The 27,034-nt window shown below is 38.1% G+C and overlaps 1 protein-coding gene across 2 annotated transcripts; it reads left to right on the top strand.

Annotated features, from left to right (window-relative positions):
- The first annotated feature begins 12,808 nt into the window (after positions 1 to 12,808).
- LOC109212297 lies at positions 12,809 to 17,299 on the top strand. Of its 2 annotated transcripts, none has more exons than XM_019375927.1 (3): positions 12,809 to 15,722; positions 15,831 to 15,895; positions 16,464 to 17,299. In XM_019375927.1, the coding sequence occupies exon 1, from the start codon at positions 12,914 to 12,916 to the stop codon at positions 15,641 to 15,643; it is 2,730 nt and encodes a 909-aa protein (XP_019231472.1). In that variant the 5' UTR covers positions 12,809 to 12,913; the 3' UTR covers positions 15,644 to 15,722; positions 15,831 to 15,895; positions 16,464 to 17,299. The 2 variants fall into 2 exon arrangements, with proteins under 2 accessions (XP_019231472.1, XP_019231473.1); XM_019375928.1 differs by having other exon boundaries at positions 12,809 to 15,751.
- Positions 17,300 to 27,034: the final 9,735 nt, after the last annotated feature.

Genomic DNA, 27,034 nt, shown 5'->3' with positions numbered 1-27,034 from the left:
AGAGGGGCACCCGGAGATATTTGCGGAACAAGTTTATCATACCAGCCACTCCATATGCTCTCCTGACTGACATGACAAAGGGACTGAACTAGCATGATCTCCAATGTATGAACGTCTACGGCCATCTCCAATGTATGAACGGCTACGGCCATCTCCAATGTATGAACGGCTACGGCCATCTCCAATGTATAAACGGCTACGGCCATCTCAACGTGTAAAAGGCTACGGCCATCTCCAACAACATTATGGCTAAGGTCATCGACGCTGATAAGTCGACCCAGCTCGACTATGACGTCAAGTAACTCGACGACAGTCGAAGTTACGTACATGGCTAAGGCCATCAACGATATTATGGCTAAGGCCATCGACGCTGATAAGTCAACCCAGCTCGACTATGACGGCAAGTAACTCGACGACAGTCGAAGTTACGTACATGGCTAAGGCCATCAACGATATTATGGCAAAGGCCATCGACGCAGATAAATCGACCCAGCTCGACTATGACGGCAAGTAACTCGACGACAGTCGAAGTTACGTACATGGCTAAGGCCATAGACGCCGATAAGTCGACCCAGCTCGACTATGACGGCAAGTAGCTCGACGACAGTCGAAGTTATGTACATGGCTAAGGCCATCAACGATATTATGGCTAAGGCCATCGACGCCGATAAATCGACCCAGCTCGACTATGACGGCAAGTAACTCGACGATAGTCGAAGTTACGTACATGGCTAAGGCCATCAACGATATTATGGCTAAGGCCATCGACGTCAGTAAGTCGACCCAGCTCGACTACGATAAGTAACTCGACGACGGTCGAAGTTACGCCCACGGCTAAGGCCATCAACAATATTAAGGCCGAAAATAAAAGGTACAAAAAGAAAAGAATAACAGCAAAAGTATAACTTCCATTATCATCCAAAATACATGTACAAAAGGACCCATTTACATCTCCAAATACAGCAAAACAAAATGAATACAAGTCCTAAGGGGCTTCGCCATTCTGTTCACCGTCCCCCGCCAGACCGCCATCTCGTCCACCGCCGTCCTCGGCCTGATAGGTCGCAGAGATCCAAGACCCGGACCCTAGACGGTTAACATCTTCGGAATTATAGCCCGCCCGTTCTGGGGAGTCGGAACTATACCCGCAGGCTTCACGGGCAACCTGAGCTATACGCCGTTGAGCCTGAACCTCCGCCTCAGTAGCTCGACCCGCAGCCAAGAATTCCTCGAACACGACTAGCTTGGCCTCGGCATACACCCACATCTCACGCGCCTCGCCATACGCATCCTCATTAGATATTGATGCAACAGACAGCTTAAGGGCCTCAATCTCAGCCGCCTTGGCATTAAGCTCGGCGGTCAAGGCAGCGACCTTGGCTCGCAAATCAGCGGCTTCCGCCGCTACCCCACGGCCGACCTCCAGTTCTTCTTCCTTCGACTGGAGAAGAGTCTCCAGCTCAATGTTCCGAGCCAAAGCGGCCATTAGCTGCTCATCAACTTGCTCCAGCTCAACCACCCTTCGCTTCAGCTGGGCCTCCGACTCCTCCAAACCCTCACGGAAAACCCGAAATTCCGGGTCCTGCTTGAGTAGGTCCGCCAACGCCTGATGCTTGACACGGCACCGCCGATATTTCTTTACCACTTTGCTAAAGGTGGCTGCCTTCCTTTGCGCTCGCCGCCCCCTCTCTACCTCCAAGATGAGAGTCTAAAGAAGAGGAAAAAGAGGAAAGGCAAGTCAGTATGCACCAAAATTTACTTTACGATACATGAAGAAAATCAAAAAATACCTGCAAGGCCGTGCCAGCAACCCTCCGGGATAGTTCCCCGTCGCTAACACCTTTTAGCATTTCACGCTCAGCGGCCGCACATAGCAGGGTCATATCCACTGCGGCCTGCTCGCTGTGTTGCAACAGGTTATACCCTCCTGGGATCAGAATTCGGCGGTTGGATCTACCTGCCGTCATCCCCACACGGGCCGGACCCCGCGTAAACGCATCAGCATCCGCATGGGCGGCCTCAGGGCCCACCCACTCAGTACCGTCGCCCGCTTCTCCAACGGCAGCCGACGAGCCGCTCTCCGGAATGCGTGTTGGGCCGGCATCGGGAACCGCCCCACCTTGTGGCCGACCTCCCAGAACGGATGGCATCTGCCATAAAAACTGGCCTTGACTCCCGACGGGGCTCGCTCGCCCCCTCGTCTTCTGTGGCTATCCCCTTGCCAGTTATCAACCGGCGTCTTTTCCTTTCCGGCGGCTCCTCGCCCTCAGAAGTCTCCTCCACAGGCCGCGGGGATGGCATTGAAGGAGTCGCTTCACTTGTGGACACCGCCACGGGCAGCGGTTGAGGAACCTCCGGAGCGCCATCACTAGGCGAGCCACAGGGTATGTATCCGTCTTCAGAGTCAGTCCCCGCCCCAGGCGAGGTAACGACGCTCTTCTTCTTCTTCTTAGGGGCGCTCCGACCTGCCAACACGAATAAGTCAGGTAACAAAAACGTAGGAAACCTCCAAACCGTAGCCAAAGAGTTACCTGGCGGGCCGTATCGTTCACGAAACGCAGCCCAGGTGCGGCATTCCTCCGCATACGGAATCATTCTCTCCACCCACGATTTAATATTTTCAATGAACTGGGGTGGAGAAGCCCTCGCTGCGAATAAAAATGGGGGAAAAGCAAAGAAATCACAATGGCCGTATGGTCAAAAGCGCAAGCTGTCCTGAATTCCACAAGTAGAAATACTTAAGTTCTGGATTCCATCTTTCCGGGAACCCTTCGGGATTCGACACCATGTGCTCCGTCCTGATGTAGAAATATTTACGCCAAAAGCGGCGGTTGGTCTTGTCATCGGCTTTAACAACCAAGCCCCTTGTGCCACGACTTTTTAACTGCAGCATGGTACCCCTCAGGTAACCAGGGCTGAATAACTGTAAGAGGTGGTGGACCGAGACGCTGCACTCAGCCCTGGCCGCATAAGTGGTCATAATACGGCACACCTTCAAGGTGTAGGAGGAGTGAGCTGAGACACGGCAAAGCTCCTCCATCAGAGGGTAGATTGGAAGATTGTAACCGATCAAGAACGGGTACTCATAGAATGTGCAGTACCCAGGCCGGTGCACATTGGCATAGTCCGTCCCGGCCGGAACCATTTCCACGTGGTCCGGAATATGGTGCGTCTCTCGAAGATCATCTAAGTGGGATTGTAATAAAACGCTGTGCTCCCAGGGAAGGGCTGGGCTTTTAGTTGGAAAATCCCTGCGAACATGCATCTCCTTCGGAAGGACGTTGTCTACACTGAGAGGAACAAAGGCCTTCTCTGCCTTTTCCCCTTCACCATCGGAAGATGGAAGAACCCTAGACGGGGCATTATCTTTGGCCTTTTTACTACTCTGTCCACGTTTTGTCATGTTATCCTACGTAAGAAACGAAGCACTGACGATAGGAAGTGTGGTTTCGACAGAAGTGGGAGAGTCCCTCACGAAATAACGGTTATAGGAAAGAAAGACAAAGGAGTAAATCAGAAAATGCTTTCCGAAGGTTTGAAAGTTGAATCGAATCAAACCTCTCTCCTATTTATAGGGATAAGTTGCGCAGAAATCGAAGAGTCATGATTCAAAACGTGCGCAGGAAACCAAAATGTCACATCATCCTCTGAACCGCCTCGGGGGCAAATATAATAATGACGCATACAGGCGATGACGTCATTCCAAAAAGAAAGCCACGCGTCAGTAGCTCAACAACGTCATACATTTCACCTCATTCATATTGCCGCCCCTGGTCGAGGTCAAATTCTCCTAAGCCGAGGTTTGCATTTCCGCCCATCGAAGACGCCCACCGAATGCGTCTCCAGCGAGCGGAGGGACTAACTGTATAGGGTCAAATTTGTCCGTCAGCGTCTCTACGCCAATGGGTACGCCCAGTGAGTGTACGCCGACTAACGTAATGGGTACGACTCAGACGTGGGGACAAAAGTGACATCGTTTAGGACTCAGTGTCTTCACTAGGAAAACGTTACCTATTTTTGTAACTTTTTGATTATTTCGAGGAAGGTCTCTTATTATATAAGGGAGACCTTCACATTGTAAAAGGGGACTCGGGAATAATACAACTCTCTCATTTTTCTGACTCTCTCTATCTCTGTCTCAAACGAACATATTCTCTTGAGTTCATATTATCACTGTATAATACTAGATCTACAACAATAACATTATCTTTACATCTCTAGGTCTACTATATTTGATTACGATTTACCCTTCCCTTACTTTCGATTGTTTTCTAGCTTACAAAGTATATTGTTAACTTTTGAGCCAAACAATCTTGCTAACAAACAAAAGGGCGATGAGTTAACGCTGATCAGGGTCATCCACAGTATCACAACACTATGAGTACATTATGATGTACAAATCATTGCATGGAATCGCTGTCATCATTTATTTTTGATGAAAAAATCCCATGTTTCCATCTACTGGAGGATTGCTTAAACTTTAGTGGGCTGAAGTTGAGGAATAACATATAAGAAACGGAAGCTTTAAGTGTGAAAAAGTTTGTATGCTGAATCTGAAATAGAAAGACAATCTTTTTGACCTTCCAATTGTCATTTCTCCAAATTAACAAATTATTAACAGTTAAACTATGGAACTACAAATGTGTCATGCTAAACTTATATTTTTACTTCATATTCTGAAAGACAAGTATAAATAGAATAATACAACTATAACATATTAGCCTGTCAATTTTAGTTCTCGCTTTTGCAATGAGTATCCTGATAAGTTCTGAATTGTTGAGACCTCTTATAGTCTTATGGGCATGCTCATGAGTCTTGAGCTTGTTTCACGTGATCCAGCTTTCGCCAATACGTGAAGTTGATCGTGTCACGCTCGGGTTGATTGTAGATATGTCATTAAAGTTCAAGCATTTGAAACTTAGATAACTTGTTTGAATCAGAATATTAGTTCAAATGAATATGATGATGAAGATTTTTGTGATGAGGATGGTTCTAATAGAATGAGACCAAAGATGAGACTTGTCTCCAGTGAAGTGCTTATGATTTTTGATAATCTGCAATCTCATAAATCTCATTAACAAATGTAGTTGGCTATTTACTACTTTTACAGAACAGGAAGAAATAAAACCTTCTTGTTTGTATTAGATTATGAATGTAAATCAACAATTTAAGTAACTTGTCCATTCTAAGTTTAATGAGATAAATTTTCAGCATATATATAGCACAAATTGTCTGAATAAAAGAATTACAAAGAGGTCAATCAATGACCAATAAAAACAAAACTCTAGGAACTTAAGGACAAGCTGTAGGATTCTCTATGAACTTTGTTCCTGTGATGGCAAGACAGAAGATCTACAAATTGGACAAGTATTCTTCCCCTTCAACAGCCATTGCTTAATGCAACTTCCATGATATTCATGTCCACATTCAAGCGTACCAATTATCTCATCATTTACATATTCACCTTGACAAATAACACATATTTCTCCTTCTTCATCAGCAGCCTTCACTGTCTCTTCTGAATTAACGTCAACCTTAGAAGTCGAACCACAGTAGGTTCGTGTTTTCATGCATTTTGCCATAATCTCCTCCTCATCTGCCTCCGCTCCCTGCTGTCCACTGGAAGGACTAATGAAGTTAATAATATCTTGGTCTTGTATTCTGTTTAAAATATGATTTAGAGCAGTTATATAAGCATGAATGAAATCACTTTCAGTTGTGGCAGAAACACCATCATTGGATTCACTTTGAGTAGTGACATAAACACCGTCAATGAATTCAGTTGTTGGCACAAAATAGTTACCCCCCAAGTATGGATCCTCAATGTGATTAAACGAACTCTGAGCATAGTTGTGAAACAAGTTATGTGGAGCAAAGCGATCACTAACGTTTCTTGATTGCGAGGAATTCCTCAAATCGTGATGATAATTTGCCAGATCAGTAGCGACATAGACATCATCAACGTATTCACTTGTTGGCTGATAATTATACGGCAAATATGGATCCTCGCTGTGATCAAACGTTGTCTGTCTGTTATTATATGTATGAGCAGGAGCAGTAAAAGCAGAGCCGTGGAACAAGTTATGTGGAGCAAAGTAATCCCTAGTGTTTCTTGGAAATACGAAACCATCTGGAATTTGCGAGTGATTTCTTGAAACATTGTGATTTGCCAGAGCTTGACGATGATAGTGGGGTTGTTGGGAAAGATGACGACTTTGCCAATTTGTAGCCATGATAATGGAACAAACTGCTTCTGAATTTTGGTGAGTGATAGCCAGTGTGTACTTATATATATAATAAGTAGCTGAAATCCTTTAGTTCCTAGGACTAGGATTTTAATGTTTCCTAAAGTAGCGTAAGTCCTATAGTTCGTAGGAATAGGATTTTAATTTTTCCTAATGTCGTAAGTCCTATAGTTCCTAGGATTAGGATTTTAATATTTCCTAAGTAGCGTAAGTCCTATAGTTCTGTTTGGCTCAAAAGTTAACGATATACTTTGTAAGCTAAAAAATAATCAAAAGTAGGAAAAGGGGTAAATCGTAATCAAATATAATAATCCTAGAGATGCAAAGATGATAATATGAACTCAATAAGATATGTTCGTTTGAAGTAGAGATAGAGAGAGAAAGCCAGAAAATGAGAGAGTTGTCTTATATCAGATGATGCTTTTACAATGTGAGGGTCTCCTTTATATAATAAGAGACCCTCCTCGAAAGAATCAAAAAGTTACAAAGACAGGTAACGTCTCCCTAGTGAAGACACTGAGTCCTAAACGGTGTCGCTTTTGTCCCCACGACCGAGTCGTACCCGCTACGTTAGTCGGCGTACACTCAATGGGCGTACCCACTGGCGTAGAGATGCTGAGGGTCAAATTTGACCCTATACAAGTTCCTAGGATTAGGATTAGTAGCACTATAGTATAGAGCCTAGTAGCTATAATTTGTCTAATTACTATTCGTAGTTACCGTCCAATTGTTACTAGCTTGTATCACTTGAATTCAAAATTTCAAATACGCGCAACGAATACAGATGCGGTTGAGAGTCAAACTCATGACCTCCGCTAACTAAGCGGGCCCTCTAACTAACTGAGGGAGCTACGAGAGCTTATTGCCCTCTTGTTTCAGTTCAAAACAATTAATCCCTTGTTTTATGAATTTGCTATAAAATTCAACTATAGCTAAGAATGATAAATTTACTAAAAATATAGCTAAATACAATTTAAATATTTGATGTATTACGTAATTTTTCCTAAAAACAAAGAGCTCTTGGGAGATTTGTAAATAAATTAATATTATAACCAAATATTTCAACTTGCGGGCTTCCAAACTCAAGCTTACGGTTGTTTAAAATTTGTTTAAACTCAAGCTTAATATTTAAAATTTGTTGTTATCGTTAAATATTACAGTTAGTGATTTCTCTACTGAATACTACTATTAAACAGATCGATCAAACATATTCAAAATTTTTTTGTAGTAGCATTTATAATTTAAAACATTTAACCTACACTTTACAGTAAATATTATTACGGATTTTTTCCTAACTATACCATATATGAAACCTTATTACCAAAAATGTGTATTGTTTGTTAATTACCCGCCCAGTCCACGTTTTGCCTACAAATTTTGTACCATTCGACTATTAGGCATTAAAAGGGCAGAATATTCCCTAAAATTAAGGAGAGAATCTTGGTGTTAATTGATTCTACATTAAATTCAATTTTTAAAAAGGGAAAGGAGATTTCTCATCTGCGTATTTTTCTCCAGAACTACAATTCAAATTCTCGAGAAAAAAAAAAAGAAGGAACAATTCAAATTTTCGAGATTCAACAACTCAAAGTTGAAAAAATCTGTTCTTCGTCGTTTCTTCTATCACGGGAGGTTTGAGAGACTTCAATACCAAGTTCCGTTGCAGCAGGATTAGGGGTGTTTGAGGATCCTGATCCACCACCCTCTACATATACCCTCATCTTCTACTGATCCTCCCACCGCAACTAAGCAACCCCTTCAACATCTTCAAGGCTAAGATCAAAATGAAGTCAATAATTAAAGTCCTTTCTAGTATCGCTAAACCACATCTTAACTGCATTTTTCTAGAAAAGAAAATGGCGTACGATTTTATCTGCTTTGCTTTCCTCAAGATGCAGCTAGCATGATGTCATATCTGATTCAAAAAACAAGCACCAATTAAATGGACATAAAGTGGAGAGTTCAAAAGCAGATCAATGACAATAACTTAAAGCTTGTGAACAACAACAAAAATGAGAAGAACAAAATAACAGCAATAGGTCTTCTTAGTTTTATAATATTATCTACAAATTTACTACATATATCTACAATTTGACTATAATTTCTTTATTTGGTGCAGGAAAAAAATATTTTAATATACAGTGTCTCCAGATTGTAGATAAATTGTATGCAAATTGTAGTTTACTTATAGTTTGTAGTTAATTTGTAGATAAATTGTAGATAAAATGTAGATATATTTTAGATACTACATTTTTAATATTGTAAATTTTTTTTCTTTGTGTTTGTTCTGAAAATGTAGGTGAGGGCTTCAACAGATCATATACATACTGTGTTGGATGGTGTGAAGCGGTACATTGTGTGTCTAGAAAACAAGAAATGTAGCTGTGGCCAATTCCAACTTGAAGAACTTCCATGTGTAAATTGTTTCCAGATTGTAGTTATAATGTAGGTTAAATGTAGTTAATTTGTAATTTTTGTAAAATTTTATAGACAATTTGCAGATTAATTGTGGATGTCACATTTCTACAATTTGCTCTTCATCTACAAAATGTCTACAAAAAACTACAAATAAACTACAATTGCACCCACACTGTCACACTTATATTGGGTTAAACCTGTCAAACGGGCCGGGTCAGACCGTTACCGGATCGGCCCAGACCGGTACAAATCGGGACCGGACCGGCCCGGTTCATATAGGTCCGGGTGGGCTGGGTAGGGGGTAGGACGGGTTTGTTAGGTTTAGGTTTGGGATCCGGTTAACCGGACCCGGGTAACCCGTTTGGCGTGAACAGTGCCCAAACCGGTTAACCCGGACCGGAACCGTCCCGGTTAACGGTAACATTTTTTTTTATTTTTTTTGAATTTTGCTGAACAAATGGGGCCCACTATCCGTTGGAGATCAGGCTTTCTGAAATATACGTTGGCCAACGGATTTATTGCATAAATGGCCATTTTTTTTAATTTTATGTTTTTAACACTTTACAAAATTAACCTTTTTAAAATCTATAAATACCCTCCCCCCCCCCCCCCCCTCTTCATTCTTTCACTCAAATTTCATATCTCAATCTCAATTCTCAAATTCTCAATTTCTTCTCTCATTCTTCAATTTGCAAGATTTCATCTTCTAATTTATATAATTTTTATTTGGCTCTCTTTTCCTGAATTTAATTTATCGGAATTTGAAGTTTGAAGTTCAAAATTAAATACCTGCTTGACGTTTGTTCGTGGTAACACCGGAATGGCGTAATCAAGTGCTCATTATTGGTCGAATTCGTGCACTACCTCCTCCAACTCTTTCTCTATTTAATATTTTAATTGCATATTTAATTTTAGCTTATACTTTAATTTTTACAATATGTTTAGTGCTGCTAAAAGAGCATGTAGAAAAGTTACTGGTAGGAGTGGAAATAAAAAAAAGAGGTAGTCTTTCAGCTTCTATGGTAATACTAATTAAACCCATTATCATTTACACATGTTTCTGAATCATCGCCTAATGATAATGTAGATATAGATTATGAACAATTACAAGAAGATTTGGAATAGAAGATAATGAAATAGAATAGAAGATGAGAATACCAGCTACACCTACTAGTGCTGGAGTTGGTAAGTATTGGAGTGCTAGTGCTACAAGGGGTGGTGGTCGTGGCACCACTACTGGTAGACCACCTGTGGCTCCGACTACTAATCGTAGAAAAGAAAGTAAGGTTTGGAATCTTTTTGAAATAATTGAAGGTATTGATAGAGTTAGATTGCAAATCTTTGTAAAGATGATTATTAAACATTTGACTGGAGGAAATTTTAGGGGAACTGGAACGCTTAGTAGACATATGAGAATTTGCACATCCCATAGACATGGGGCTCTGATGGTGATGAAAATCAAGCAACTATTAACCCTAGTACTGGAGGATTAATTAAATATGATAAATGAAGGACGTGAGGAGTTAGCAAAAATGATTGCTTTAGGTTGTCTACCTTTTCTTTTGCTTCTTCGTCATATCTTATTATGTATATTCAAAGAATTTACAATCTTTATTTAAAAGGTATCCCTAGAAGTACTTGTATAGGCTGATATCTTAGACTTCATGACAATATCAAACATATATACGTTATTTTGTTTAGCCACATTCCTTGTAGAAGTTTCTCTAACTTCTGATATTGGCCATGCTGTTAATAGACGTGATTATTTGACAATTACATGTCATTGGATAGATGATACTACTTGTATGCAAAACGTATTATCGCTTTTAGATATGATGAAGATCAGAGTCATACTGCTGCATTTATAAGTAGTACTATTTTTGAAGTTGTTGAATTTTATAATCTCAAGCAAAGGTATTGTGTATGTCTTTTGATAATGCTTCAACAAAACAATGCCGCAATTTCAATATTAAAAATGCATTTGCAACACCTCTTGATGAAATTTTCCATGTTAGGTGTGCATGTCATTTGCTAATAGCGCATTGTACTGATCCAAGCCGTATGTTAACAACTAGTACTTGGGAGGTCATTAATGATGTTGTTAAATTTTTACATAATTTTATACAACTACTATTGAGTTTTCTGGAGCATATTACCCTACTATTACTATGGCTTTAGTACATATAGCTGAAATTTCTTTTCTACTCTTTGAATTTAAGAAGAAAGAAAAATATAAGGATGTTGTGGAAAAAATGCAAGCAAAATTCAAAAAATATTTCTTTCAATTCCTCCGATTTACTTAATTGGTGCTGTTTTAAATCCTTCTATTAAGATGTCTGATTGTCACCAATTAATGAATGCTTTATATACTTATATGGAGATTGGAGAAACTGAAACCCCAAATTTATATGTTTCTATGAACAACCTAAATGATTATTTACAGAAATTATATAATTATTATGCAAATGTAATTGATGATGCTGCTCGTGCTGTAGGCAATGTTAATCCTACTATGCAATGTAGCACTTCTGCTACTGTGAATGATGAAGAAGGCTTTGATGATAGTTTTAATATTTTTTCTATATTTTCTAACACTCAAACAAGTTGCAGGAACATTGATGAACTTCAATTCTACTTGCAGAAGCAAAAAGAGCCTCGCACAAAGGAATTTTCACCGTTGGGATGGTGGCATGAGAACGGAAAGCAATTTCCTGTTCTTTTCGCAATGGCTCGGGACGTGCTGAATGTGCCAATTTCAACTGTTGCATCGGAGAGTGCATTTAGCCAAGCAAGACAACAACTTGGAGACACCCGTCACTCATTGGGAAGCAATGCTTTGAAAGTTTTAGTATGTTTCAGAGATTGGATTAGATCGGAAAGAAGAAATCAAGGACGTGAAGATGTTGATAGCCCAGAAGACGAGGAACTTGGAGATATATTAACACATGGTAACCCATCCGAATTTAACACTCCAGAAGAAGGTCACTCAGTTCATATTGATTATGACGAACTTACTATGGCAATGCAAAACCTTTGAATTTACTTGTTGTTAAAAATGTAAACCTTTCAATTTGCAAGTTTGAAATTTGAATTATGAAATAAAAGTAGCACTTCCAATAAGTGCAATTTTTTCTCATCTTCCTTGTATTCTTTAAATTAATACAAAGTATTAATATAACTTACAATAGTTATACAAAATTCCAAAAAAAAAATTAAAAAAATAATAAACCCGGCCCGACCCCCTCAACCCGTAACCCTTACGGTTCAATTTTTACCCGGATGAAACCGAACCCGTTAAACCCGTTAAGACCTAACCCGGAACCGGCCCGGAACCAAACCCGTACGGGTTCAAATAACACAGGCCCGGCCCACCCGTTTAACACCCTTATATTGGGTCAGATGTTTGTTAACCAAGTTTTTTCCTAGTTTGGTCAAGAACTTGTGTGTCAATGCCGGATAAGTGTGACACTTGAAGAATCTCTACCTTTAAAGAACCTCTAAATTGCCTAAAAAGATAATTTATTTAATATTGAAATAATATAGACAAAATGGAGCCGGAGGTTACAGAAGATTCATATGGCTACCCCACAAATTTACAATTGAGAATTGTTGATTGATCGATTGAGGAAGTCTTCTGTGTTCATCGTCTAATTCAACTTCGCTTACTGCCTCCATTTTCAAATCTTTCTCCATCTTTGAGCCTTTCTTCTACTTCGCTAACCCCAACAGAGACGCAGAGAAACACTTCGAAGATTTGATTAATTTGATTTGATTTTGCCGCTGGTATTTGGTATTTGCCGGAATGAGAGATTACTTCCATCTGTTTAAAAGCAAGGAATTTTTACGGCGTTGGTCAGATCTTAGGAATTAAGGGGAGAGAGAAACGTGGGATATATGGATACCTTTAATTAAGGAGTAAAAATTGCACATTAATTAGACCCTTAATTAAGTATGGTATAGGATTGGTAATTTGGTATACGGGTTTATAATTAAATCAAACCTTAAACAAGGAGGGTAAAAAGGTTTCCTATGTGGTATAGGAATGTACAAATTCCATATTATTATGCTCCATTTGGACTTCTTTTTTATTCTTCTCCAATTTGGACTCAAACTTGTATTAGGAGAAGTTTTGGGACCAAATATGGAATTTTTTTGATTTTTACGATACTCCCTTCGTTCTTTGCTTCCTTGCTCTCCCTGAAACCAAATGCTTATTCTCCCGCCATTCACCTGCCGGAACTCCGCCGGCAATGGAATTCTCGGACGAGTGGAAGTCTCTGTGGCCAATATCTTCATCCTATTCGCCACCACTTCTACTCTCAAATTATTCACACGAAGAAAATTCCTCCTCAAAACGACGCCGTATTGATAGTCCAATTGGCCCTTTGATTTTCAAGCCATGTGCAGAAACCCTAAGACTACTCCTCCGGTCGCCATTGTTATCAACTCGGCTTCCTCCTCCAGTTCCTGAGTTTTCTCTACCAAGATTTCTACAAACTTCAAGTAGTACACATCCTTCTACAGCTTCTTCAATTGCTACACAGTTTGTTACTCCACAGGTTTCTGAATCAATTCACAACTTTAATGCAATCCAATTGCTCCCTTTCCCTAATATTTGTGAAACTAACAAACCCAATTCGGTTCTTGGATTTTTTCCAACTGGGGAAAATTATGACCAAGTTGGGTATTTTATACTATGTTTTGAGGATAAACAAGTTGTGGTTAAGAAATTTAAGAATGGGAAATCTTTGTTAGTGCATAATCACAAGTTGAATTTTAGGATTTTGAGGTTATTAGTGAACCCAGTTACTGTTAGTGAAATTGATGATAGTGCTTCTTTATCTACTTTTGGGTATTTATTGGTTTGTACTTTGTATTCTGTTCATTGGTATAGTGTGAAGATGGGGGTTAAAGGTGTTGGCAGTTTTACCGTAGATTATGTGGGTGGTGCTGATAGAAACTTGTTTAAGGGTTGTGCTGTTTCTCATGCTTGTTGGAGTCCACATTTGAGAGAAGAGTGTGTTGTGTTGTTGGAAAATGGGAACTTGTACTTGTTTGATATGGGTTCTTGCCCGAGGAGTCGGATTTTGTTTGCTTGTGATGTATTGCAAGGGAAGAAATTGCAGGTTTTGTGGGATAAGTTGGATAGAGATGGAGAGTGGCTAAGCTGTGAATTTAGCTGGCATCCGAAGATTTTGATTGTTGCGAATTCAAGGGCTGTGTTTTTGGTGGATTTGAGGTCGGAGAAGGGCAAAGTCTGCACCTTGCTAAAGATTGAGGCAGTGTCGTTGGGTAAAACTGATAGATTTCTTGCACTCTCTAGAGTGGAGTCTGACCCCTTTTGTTTTGCTGCAGTTTCTGGTCGCATGCTTCTTCTTTGTGATGTGAGGAAGCCATTAATGCCATTGTTGCGGTGGGTACATGGCCTGAATAATCCAGGTTACACGATTGTTTTAAGATTGTCAGACCTTAGGTCAAGCTCAATAGATGATAAATGGGCATGGGCTACCGAATCAGGGCGTTGCATTTTGGTAGGATCATTTTGGGACAGTGAATTTGCTCTATTCTGCTACGGGCCAGGTAGCAATCACGGCCGTGAGTTTCCTGAAATATCGAGGCTCAGTAAATCGGTATATGCTTGGGGACAGCCTTCAGGCCTCTCACTTTCTGGTCGTGATTGTTGTTGTGAAAGTTGTCTTATGAGAGTAGATTTCTCTAAAGACATCCTTCCTGATTGGATTAATTGGAGGCAAAAGGAAGTCATTGTTTTGGGGTTTGGCATTCTCAACAATGGCCTTTCTATTCAATCAGATGATACTAATAATTCTGTTGGGTTTTTGCTTGTAAGGTTAATGTCATGTGGCAGTTTAGAAGCTCAGAGATACACTGCAGCACGGGACTCTGAAGACAGGTCAGAATCACCTTATGGAGGGAAATCTCTGTGCTCTGAAAATAACCTTCTGTATGAAATGAGTATTGGAGAATTGGAATTAAAAAAGAAACCTTACTACCTGAACCTTGATTTTTTAAAAGGGTATCTAAATGGAACACTAACTAAAATCCTTAGTAGGAAACACATACACAACCAAAAGGATTCCGAAGAAAATCCAGCAGAGATCCACCTGCAAATATGTCAGAAGCTTAAAGAATCTGGCATCACAAGACTGAGGCCATCTCAAAACGTTTTTGATGTTATCAGAGGTATCAGCTTTCCCGCAAGCATTTATGAGATTGCTTTAGAAAGCATTTGCGCCAGTTTGCCGAATACTCTTCTGGGGCTGTCTTTTTCTGCCTTCTCAAGATTCCCTGAAGTTCACCTGAAACCAAAGAAAGGTTCTCTAGAATTGTTTTATATTTTGGACAAACTATATCCACTGCCTTTTCCCTTGCATAAATGTTGTATTGATGAGACATCGGAAAAAGTTCAGTCTCCTAGTTCTTCTTCTGCTCCTGTTCTTCCTCCTCCTTTTCTGGTGGCTCTTAATAGCCTCCAAATAGCAGAAAGAGATATATTGCCACTTGATGCTGAACTTAGGCTTCAGAGTGATAAAGTTATGAAGGTGGCCCATGAAATCGGTCTGTCACACATTGGTACTGAGCCTGGTGATGGATATTCAGTTTCCCTTGATCGAGATACTGAATGCCCTAGCAATGTGATTGAAAAAATGAAGCCTCTCTGTTTGCATGAACCCGTGGCATTCTCTGACTGTAATATTTCTAAAATGGACTCTGTCGGAGTAGAACCTGATAAAAGATTTAGATCCTTCATTTATAAAAAACACCAAGAACCTGTCTCAAGTACTAGCAAAGAGATGATAGGAGTGGAGTTGTTCGATGAGGAGTGCCCAGTAGAGCTCAAATTCAATGATAGTTCCATCATGCTGGAGGCAAATGAGCTGGAAACATTTAAGTTGTTGAAACAAAAGGACTTAGGTTTTCAGAAAAGCTTTCAGTTGTATCAAGAGTATTTAAGTGGTTGAATGAGGATTGTTTCAGTGAAGCACAGTTAGGAGTATCCAATCTTCTCCAAGAAATGGCTATTACAGATTGAGATAGCAGGTTGAACATCAAAGAGCTTGACAATGAATGTTAGATTTCAATTTTCTCATACATTTATCTTTCTAAAACTCTTATTTGTGTTAATAATAAACTTTTTTTTTTTTGCAGTTTTTGGATTTCTTGCCGGCAAAGAGTAGCTCATTGAGCCCTGAAGCTGGTATCCAGAGACCACAGTATGCTTTCTCTGCTTATTCCTCTTTCTCTTCCTATCATTTTGAGTGGGTTATGAAATTGTGCATATCTGATTGTCTAGTGTATTCTGTGTTTTGAAATACAGGTTTCTTTTTTCTATTTTTTTGTTTGGATGGTGGTGGTGACCGGGCTACTTTGCAATTATTCGTGCTTAGTGAAACTCTAAATTAATGAATGTAATTTTTTTTCCTTCTCTCCTAGTTTTGTTTTCTGGTGTTGTTTTGGTACTCTTCTGCATAAATGTGGCCTCCTCTATGTTTCTGTTGTCTGATTTTCTTCGGACTTTGGTCTGTCATTGTCATCTGCTCTGTCCTACCTGGCTTATCTGTTCCTTTTTCCTTTTTTCCTTTCTTGAGTGACCGAGTTTATTTATGGCATGAAACAACTCGTAGTATGGGTCTAGCTTATTGAAAAATCAACTCCTACTTGTAGAAGAGCTATATGTTAGTCCTACAGTCTTTTTGACTCCTGTAGTAGAAGTTTTTGCTATTTGAAGAGTCTGAGAAACCAATTTTTCTTACATCACTAATCTTGAATTTTTGCTTGTAGTTGGCTAGATTCTGTAACTCAATATGACATCTCTGAGATATTTAAAGGGGGGAAAACCAGGATGCCACTGTCGCGGATCATTGGACAGAGCAAGGCTAGACTTTCAGTCGTAGGCATAACATAAACTACTGGGAGTTCAACAGTGTTTACAGTCTAAATCTGACTCTCTTACTTGGAAAAGTGATGCAAAGGGGAGATTTAAGGTGAGAGGTTGTTTATCAACACTTAAGAAGAGAATCTGGCAGCATCCCAAACTGGCCTTGGAGCGGCATTTGGAGAAACAAGGCACCTTTAAAGGTGGACTGCTTTACCTGGCTGGTGGCGCAGAAAGCATGCCTAACCCAAGAGAACCTCAGAAAAGAGGGATCAATTTTTGCAGCAGGTGCCGTTTGTTTGAAAGTCAAAGTGAGGTTGTTAATCACATCTTCATTCACTGCGCTTACACCACGGAGATTTGGCATTTCATTGTTAATGTTGTCGGGGTAGTTGGGCAATGCCAAAGACAACTACAGAATTAATGCAATGCTGGTATTTTGAAAGGGCTGGAAAAGCACAAGGTAATCTGGTGGATCATATGGAAAGAAAGGAACATAAGAATTTTTTAGAGCAAAAATGATTCTGTAATTAGCATTAAATACATATGCATTTCTTTACTCTCTTTTTTTGGTGTAACATGGCAAGTGCAAATGACATAGATGCCATGATCGAATTTTTTAGCTCATTGCAGAATTTGTAATGTGGCTTTTCTGTGTGATATTCTGCAGTCCCTTGCTACACATTAATAAAACACCTTTACCAATAAAATGAAAAATTAAAGAAACCTTCTTACTCTGTTAGATATCTCAAAATTATACACCTACTTAAAATGGGAACTTCTGTTTTTAGCAATAACCAGTAGCTCTTACAGTTAAATTGTTTCCTTCCTGTATCTCTCGTGTGGTTTTTAACATATATTTCTATGCACTAGAATGGTAGAATCATTCCCTGCTTTCAAGTTTAATTCATGCAACTTCTTTTTAGAAGTGCCTTCATGTGAGCAAGCAAAGTAGTGGTGGCTTGGACAGAAGAAGCTCTCTACTTCTCTGTTATCCTCAGCTTCTACTAATTACTGGTCCACATTTATGAGCTTTTGCTGTATTTGCCCATAAATTTCCTGGCTTAGCCTCCGCTGAATAAGAAGCTAAAGATGAAAGAGGAGCCTCTCTTAGTTTTCGAGCTTTCCATTTAGGCCAGTTGATAGAGAGGATAGCATTCTGAGGGTTTAGGTTTAGGAGAATTAAGACAGTCATTGTTCCCACTTCTTATACATGTTTCAATAAATCCTCTTGGAGAGGAATTTATTCTCTGCTCATATATGGTCAAAAGCATATGCTTTTAAGTTTGACAATTAAGTTCTGCACAGAAACTTTCTTAACTTTGTTGCTTAGGGAACTTGGCTCCCAAAGGATTGAATGTGATTGGTGGTTTAATAGTGGATTTTGTTGATAATTATTGGTGGTGAGTTTCGACGGTGACTAGTAGAGAAGAGGAAACTGAGAAAGCTAGTATCAAGGTGGAACAAGGGATACAGAGGGTGCAAAGAAAACAAGAAGTTGAATATATTCACGAAGCTTGTTTATAGTCGCGATAAGTGGTGTAGTAGTGAAGAAGGAGATCTAAAGAAGAGCAAAGATAGCTTGAGGTATCATGGCATATATATATATATATATATATATATATATATATATATATATATATATATATATATATATATATATATATATATGTGCGATACACCCTATGTGATGTGCAAAACATGTGTGATACATCCTATGTGCTTTGCAAATGTGTTTCGGAAATGGAAGAGTACATATTTATGTGCGTACAAAACATGTGTGATACATCTTATGTGCTGTGCAAAACATGTGTTTCGGAAATGGAAGAGTACATATTTATGTGCGATACATCCTATGTGTTGTACAAAACATGTGTGATACATCCTATGTGCTGTGCAAAACATGTGTTTCGGAAATGGAAGAGTACATATTTATGTGCGATACATCCTATGTACTGTACAAAACATGTGTTTCGGAAATGGATAAGTACATTTTATGTGCGATGCATCCTATGTACTTACTGCAAAACATGTGTTTCAGAAAATATATGAGTTTATATTAAGTGCGATACATCCTATGTTTTCAGAAATAGATGAGTACATATTTATGTGATACATCCTATGTACTGCACGAAACATGTGTTTCGGAAATAGATGAGTACATATTTATGTGTAATATAACCTATGTACTGCACGAAATATGTGTTTCAAAAATAGATGAGTACATATTTATGCGATACATCCTATGTACCGTGCAAAACACGTGTTACTGAAAATAGATGAGTATCTATTTATGTATGCTACATCCTATGAACTGTGCAAAACATGTGTTACAGAAAATAGATGAGTATCCATTTATGTGCGATACATCCTATGAACTGTGCAAAACATGTGTTTCGAAAATGAATGAGTACATATTTATATGGGGTACATCCTATGTAGCGCAGAAAATATGTGTTTCGAAAATGGACGAGTACATATTTATGTGCGATACATCCTACATATTGCGTGAAACATGTGTTTCAGAAATGAATGAGCATATTTTATGTGCGATACATCCTATGTATTGGGCGAAACATGTTCTCAAAAAATAGGTAAGTACATATGTATGTATGTTACATCCTATGTACTGCGTGAAATATGATACTCAGCAAGAGATAAAAATAAAGGAGTACACATCATATTTGATGTTCAAACTATGTATTTCAAAGACAAAAAAAATACTTAAATTTCTTCGTAGTGAATGGTGATACAGTCAAGCAATTCAGTTTTTACTATGTTGAGTCCAACAAAAAAAAATTTAAAAAAAAAAAAGCAAAAGAATCCAACAAAAAAAACTACCAAGAAAGTAACGGAAAAAACAAGAAAAAAATATATGTTTGTAACGTAAGAAAAATGTCTATAAAGACAAGACGAATACTTGGATTTCATCATACTGAAAAAGAAAATATAAAGAAAGTATTCGGAAAAAAAAAACAAGTAAGAGAATAAATATTTATTAAAGAGGTAGTGTATCAATGGGAAAAGGAAAATTGAGAAAAATAAAGATAACAAAAGTTAAAGATAAATGTTGCACAAATTAATGATATACATCATTTATGACGTGCAAAACACGTGTTTCAAAAATTCTATCCTTTTTATAAAATATACTTTCATAGTAGAGATTTTACTAGTAACTAAAATAATAATAAAAAAGTTTTATGTAATGTAGAATAAAATTTAAAGACAAAAGAAATACTTAGATTTCTTCGTAATGAAAGCTTGATACAGTCAAACAGTTCAGTTTTTGTCATGTCGAGTCAAATAAAAGAAAACTACAAAAAAGTAACAGAATCCAACAAAAAAAACTACAGAAAATTAACAAAAAAACAAGTAAAAGAAAATATATGTTTGTAACGTAAGAAAAATGTATATAAAGACAAGACAAATACTTGAATTTCTTAGTAACAAAAAAGAAAATATAAAAAAAAGTAACCGGAAAAAAATAATAATAAATATTTAATAAAGATGTAGTGTATTAATGAAAAAAGGAAAATTGAGAAAAATAAAGACAACAAAAATTAAAAGATAGATGTTGCAGAAATCATGTGATATACATCATTTATGACGTGCAAAACACGTGTATCAAAAATACTTTTTTTTTTCCAAAACATACTTTTATAATAGAGATTCCACTAGTAACTAAAATAAAAATAAAAAAGTTTTATGTAATGTGGAATAAAATTTTAAAAACAAGAAAAAAATACTTAGATTTCTTCGTAGTGAACGCCTAATACAGTCAACCAATTCAGTTTTTGTTATGTTGAGTCCAATATAAAAAAATACAAAAAAAGGCAACAGAATTCAACAAAAGAAAACAACAACAAAAAGTAACGGAAAAAACAAATAAAAGAAAATATATGTTTGTAACGTAAGGAAAATGTCTATAAAGACAAGACACATACTTGGATTTCTTCGTAATGAACGTCTGATTCAGGTGAACAATTCAACTTTTGTCATATAGAGTCCAACAAAAGAAAATTACAAAGAAAGTAACCGGAAAAAAAAAAGAACAAGCAAAAGAATAAATATTTAGTGACGGGAGAAAAATGTCTATAAAGACAAGAAAGAAATACTTAGAATTTCTCTTTCCAACCGAAAAAAAAGTAATGAAAAAAAAATCAATTACCTTCTAATATCCATTGAAAGAAGTTAAAAGGTATAGGTAACAATCAGATGCTAAAGCTGTCACGATCCAAAATACACTAAGGGTCGTGATGGTGCCGGACACGCTGTCAGGCAAGCCAACACCAAGAAATTAATTAAATTCTCGTTTTAGGGCTTATTGAAATCATTCCTTTTATACATTAAACAATAAATAATGAAATTCACTGAAATAAGATGATGTCTTTAACAAATTTAATATTGAACAATCCCATAACCATCGCAGAATCCGGTGTCACAAGTGCATGAGCTATCTCTAGGAAGCAATATAATACAACAACCGTCCGAAATACAAATTGGACAGAAAGTAAATACAGTAATCTTAAAGAGACTCTGCTGGCTGCGGGTCGTCTCGAGAAGTGCAGCTCACCTAAGTCTCCGTATCAACCATGCTGCTACGCTCACTAGACCACTAGAGATGCATGTGCCTGTGCAACAAAAATGCACAGCAAGTGTAGCATGAGTACGAAAACAACGTGTACTCAACAAGTATCCCGTCTAATCTCGAAGAAGTAGAGACGAGAGGCCGACTTCAACACTTGCTAGTGGTCCAATAATAATATATCAATAATATAGTGAATTGAGGATATTCATAAAAATGGTTGTAACTCAATAGCATGGAGCATGTAATCGATTCTTTTATCAATAGGAAATTTCCAGATTCATTTTCATCGTTTAAGCATTTATCTCAAACCAGGGAGAAACAATTTTCAACATCAATGAATTTCAAGGCAAACAATACAAGCATGCGCAAATCATGCCGAGGTCGTACGGCTCCATCCAATAATATTTAAACTGTGCACTGCCAGAGGGTCGACCGACGCGAACCATAGATGCATCTATTTAATCTACCGAGGCGTTCGGCCCATTCTACAATTGGTAAACACATTCAACAGTCAAATCAATAATTCATCAAGGAGCAAGTATTCGAAAGGCAAGTTTCTCTTTTCAAAGTCAAGAAATGATATCTAGCCTTTTAGGAAATTCATTTACACGTTCGATATGTTTTAAGCATTTCTAAATTTGTCACAAGGTTGCAAATATTACAAGTAAAGCATGCTTTGGGCCCTAAACTACTCTTGATACCCAATTGTTTCCTATAATATTTTTTAAAATGCATATATACCTTTAAAACCAAGCATTAGCATCAATGAGTATTTTTTCATAATTTTTATACCCTTAAAATAATTTATTTTAATATTTTCTTCATATAAATAATTGCAAAATTACATCACAAATGAATTTAGAACATGTCCTGATTTAATATTACTATTATAGGTCCTATTGAGTCCATATTATTTCACAAATAGCCAAATTGGCACCCTTTGGCTATAATTGCAATAACCTTGCAATTATAGCCCAAGCACACATTTTTCGTATTATTTTTTATCAAAAATTAGTCATTTGTATTTTTAAACACTAAATAAATATTTTAAAACATTTTTATGCATAAAATTCATTTTTTATAATTAGTAATTATTTTACAAATTATTTTTTAATCAATTATTTGGGGTATTTAATAAATAGCCTCTTCTATATTAATTTGTCTTGAAATTAACCAGCCCAATACCCCTTTAATACCAGCCCAATTCACCCAAGCCCATTCTGCACCTACCCGACCCAAGATCCCCCCTAAACCCTAGTCATTTCCTCCATACACCCGCCCTCGAATCCCCTTCTCTCTGGTTCTCTCTGAGACCAACCCCTAACCTTAATCGCCTTCACCCAAAATCAGCCCTAATCCCTTGAATTCCTGTCCGATCTATGGCGTCATATGGTTGTACGAAGCCTCTACTTGTCTCCTATCTCCATGGTTGTTCGATTGTGTGGTTTTTTTTGTGGAAAGACCTCGAAGGGATCTAGTCCAGATCTCGTTTAAGGTTCTTCAAGAGTTTGTCCATGGTTTGTGAGTAATTTCTATCAAAGTTCTACGGTTCAAATCCTTGATTCAAAGGCCAGATTCTCTTACTTTCTCTTTTCTTCAAGAAACCCAATGTTTGGACTTGAATCGGTTCAGATCTCCGTAGATCTGGAACGATCCTGAGTTCATCGTTGATTTTCCTAAAAGTTCCTTTACTTCTTTACTAGATAATCGATGTCTGAACATTTTTGTTAGGTTAGGGTTTGTTTTCCTGCTGTTTGTTGGTCGAACCTCTAGGTATCTGAAGCATTTTTTAAAATTCCATGGCTACTCTTCTGGGTTCTTTTACTCCTTTACTACTGACCGATTTTCAAACACTACAATACTTCAGGTTTTGACTTCTATGACTTTTATTTGTTCGAATCTCTGTATGTTGACATGCCTTCAAGTTTTCTTCTTCAAGTGTTTTCAAACTAGGGTTTCATCCCTTTAAGTTTTCTTCTAAATTTCTTAAGTATTTGACTGTGGTTCTCTTTACTTGTTCGACCGATTTTTCGTATCTATCTTTTTATCCCTAGGTTTTCTGCTTACTTCATATGATGATTTCAATATTTTACCCATTATTCTTTAGTTCTGTCAACTAAAAGGGATTGCCTGATTTTGTTTGCCTAATTAGGGTTCAAATTATATTTTTGCTGAGATTGGTACTTCTCTGTCATTTCTTATTTGTGACTCATGACTGGTACTGCTTGCCTTAATTGGTTTATTTGCTTGACTTGTGCGATTCAATTGCTTTAACCGACTCCTAGGGGGGTCTTTGATTGATTTATTTACCTTATTGAACCTGAACTTGGCTGTTAATTGATTCTCCCTAATTTAAGGGGTGCTTTCCGGATTCTGTTGAATTGTTTGATTGGGTTTAGCCCTAATTAACTATTTAAGTTTACTTGCATACCTTATTTGGAACTCTTAATTATTCTTTGCCTTATTTGTTTTACCCTTCTAAGTGCTATATAATCTCCCCATTCTGACTTTTGGGACGAACACTAGTTCATCTATACTCCCACTCTCTCAAAGACTCTCTATTCCCTTCTGTTACTTGCAATTCTCACTAATCCAGCCGGCTGTAAGCCAAGGCTGGCTGTTTGCTCCATCTTTGCTCTGTACTCTGTATTCTCTCCTTAACTGGTATGTCCTGATTCAATTCCCATTCTAAAACTATGTGTTTTCTTTGTTGCTGCAGCTCATTAGTTGTGATTTCCAGTTCTATTTACTATTCTACTGTCATGTGCTCAATGTGTAATTAGCATGCCTAGATTATACTGCCTAACTACTGTATCACTTAGCATGATTGGAGTTTGTTCTGTTAAAAAGCTATAACTAGTATATTTACCCATAAGGATCTGTTTACTGTTTAGCATACCAATCCTGTTTTTTAGATAATTGCATGAGTCCTGTCTGTTCACTAGGGTGTCCAAGCTACATTGTTTGTTTACTGTCTCACCCATCATGTCTACATCTTGCTTGTTTTATATGTGATTAGTATTTCTAAACTTTGAATGCCTCATGAAGTGCTTGCCTAGTCTGTCTTACCTATTCTATTTTTACTAATGAGATCTTGTTAAGGCATCTAGCCCTACAAAGTATTCTGATTGTGTGTCTGAGACTTATGTGTTATCAACATGTCTTTGTTGTAATCTTTGTAATTAACTTGTCAATTCCACAACCTCATTTGTGTATATGTTTGCTTATACACTAGGTTGTATTGTATGTGTCCCCCAACCCCTCTCTCCCTCTATGTAGAGTTTGTTTGCCCAAAATATTTCTGAAACTTTGTGTTCTGTGACTTGAACTCTGATTTTCTAAAATGTTCTTCTCAAACTGTTTTACCACCCAAACTAGTACTGGTTTCAGAAAAATGTTTTCACTCCTGAGGCCCAGTGCTACTGTTTACCAAAACTCTTTCAAGCACTCTCACTTATTCTTAGGTTATTAAGTTCTGCCCCTCTGGTATGTGTACTGCTTAGAGATCCCTGGGATCTCTCTGAACTCTGGCATATCAGGGCTAACACTTCTACACTGCACATAATCAGTCTTTGTTTCAAGAAGGTCTGGGTGTGAGCACTGCCCAGGATCCTTGAGTTCCTTAGGGAACTCTGACGCACCTACACATGAATTGGGATGTGGAACTTTGGGCATTTGAGACTAGTGAAGGCTTGGTACACCAGGATTGCTTTGGGCCTGCTTCAGGCTCCCTATAGTTTAACTTCTATTCTATTTATGTGATTTTATTCAATCATTGGTCTGTAATAATTATTGTAAACAAATATTGGGGTGACTAGTGAAAGCGAGGGTAGTTATATACTGTGGGTAAAGTTGGGGTAAATAACATGCCTATAGGGTCCATTTCGATTCAAATGTGTTTTGTTAGATGACATGCCTATAGGGGATCATTTGGTTCAAATGTGTTTTGTTAGATGACATGCCTATAGGGGTTCATTTGGTTCAAATATGTTTGTTAGATAATATGCCTATAGGATCTGCTTGGTTCAAATAAATTCTGCTTGCTTTACTTTTACACAATTAGCAGCCATGCCTATAGGATTTGAATCAACTCTAATTAGAAGCCATGCCTATAGGATTTGAATCAGCTTTAATTATAGAAATCATGCCTATAGGATCCAAAAATCAGTTTTAGTTAGGCCTAGAATCAGTTTAACTCATGCTTATAGATTCTGAATCAGTTTAATTAACTAACCTACTCATCTCTTCAACGCCGTGTTAGTTAACATCACTCAAAAGCATGCCTATAGGATCCAAATTTCCCGTTTAAAATTGTTTATTGGGTTACTGCATTCCTGATTAATGATTAGATACCATGCTCATAGGACATCACTATTATACGCCTAGGCAAGCCTGTAGGGCGACTAAAATTCTGCAAATTGCAAAACTATGCTTTGTTATTTGTGACTGCTCGTATTCAACAAGTTTAAAAATCAGTAGGCAAACTGCATAGGCCTTTGACACTTTGGTCTTAACTCAATATTGCATATTCTCTGCTCACCTAGATATCATGTTCTAGAGTTCCTCTTAAATATCTGAAAACTGTTGTTTGAGACGTGCACTTACTTGTTCCGTTTGTGGAGGTAAAATGTGAGCTTTTAATTGTTCCCTCTTTAATGCAGTCCTAATTTTTTTTGCTTGACACCTAGATTTTTCTCCTTTAAGTACCTTAGGATGGTCTAGAGCTACCTAAATTAGAGGTCCTAAATACCTCCAGGGCCACAAGGAAGGGACAGGTAGTGCACGCATAGGATATCTTTCAAAGTTTCTACAACGCTCTAGGCTATGACCAAGGGGAGGGAATTGAGTAGTAAGGATATTATGACTACGCGCTAATGTCACGTGTAACCCTTTATTGAGGAGTGATTACCGGGCATTGTGTGGGTATGATCCTGTAGGCTAACCAACCTAGGACCCCTCTTTCCCAACTCCCGTTGTTTAAACAAATTTACTTTTTTTTACATATGTGCAAGTTGTTCAAACCTCTCTCTTGCTCCCATTACTTGAATCTACCTGTGTTTAGGATGTAAAAACATGCTCTTATTTGCGAATATCTGTTGAAATTGTTTACTTGCTAAAGACTAATTCATATAGTTTAAGTACGGCCGGGACCCACTGTTGTGGACCGCGAGGGGTGCCTAACACCTTCCCCTTAAGGTTATTTTGAGCCCTTACCCTAATCTTTGGTGATGCAAACTAGTTACATGAGTTAACCGCTCTAGGTTCCCTAACGCACCATAATCCGTTAGGTGGTGACTCTTCAAATACCCAAATCCCAAAAGGAAACGAGTTGTTCCCGATGAATGTCAAAACCCGAACTCCGCGAGGAAAAAGGGGGCCCGACAACTACCCGGACTTAAGCATAATAGTAGCTACGCACGGACTCTCGTCACCTCGTGCGCACGTAGCCCCCCACAAATAGGAGCACATAACCAATTAACTCGCCTATGGGGACAATTCCCTCTTACAAGTTTAGAAAGGAGACTCACCACGCTCTGAAGTTCCATAACCGGCATTTCACGCCCTTCCGAAGACTCAAATTGATGCACAGCGCTCCAAAACTAGCCAATAATTATGCAAATCCATTAATATATGATCAATTACTCATAATAATCCAATTTATAACAATTCCTAACCCCAATCGAAAAGTTGACAAAAACGCCCACTGGACCACGTGCCCGGATTCTGAAATTTTTCGAAGATAAAGTTTACCCATAACCTCACGAACTCCAATATATAATTTACTCTCAATTTCATGTCCAAAATAGTGGTCAAAATCCAAGAATACGAATTTTCTAGGTTTTTCCTCAAACCCCAAGTTTCTACCAATTTCCATACTTTAGTCCATAA

Source organism: Nicotiana attenuata, unplaced genomic scaffold (genome assembly GCF_001879085.1).
Source record: "Nicotiana attenuata strain UT unplaced genomic scaffold, NIATTr2, whole genome shotgun sequence".
NCBI lineage: Eukaryota > Viridiplantae > Streptophyta > Magnoliopsida > Solanales > Solanaceae > Nicotiana > Nicotiana attenuata.
This window is presented reverse-complemented; position numbering and strand designations above follow the sequence as displayed.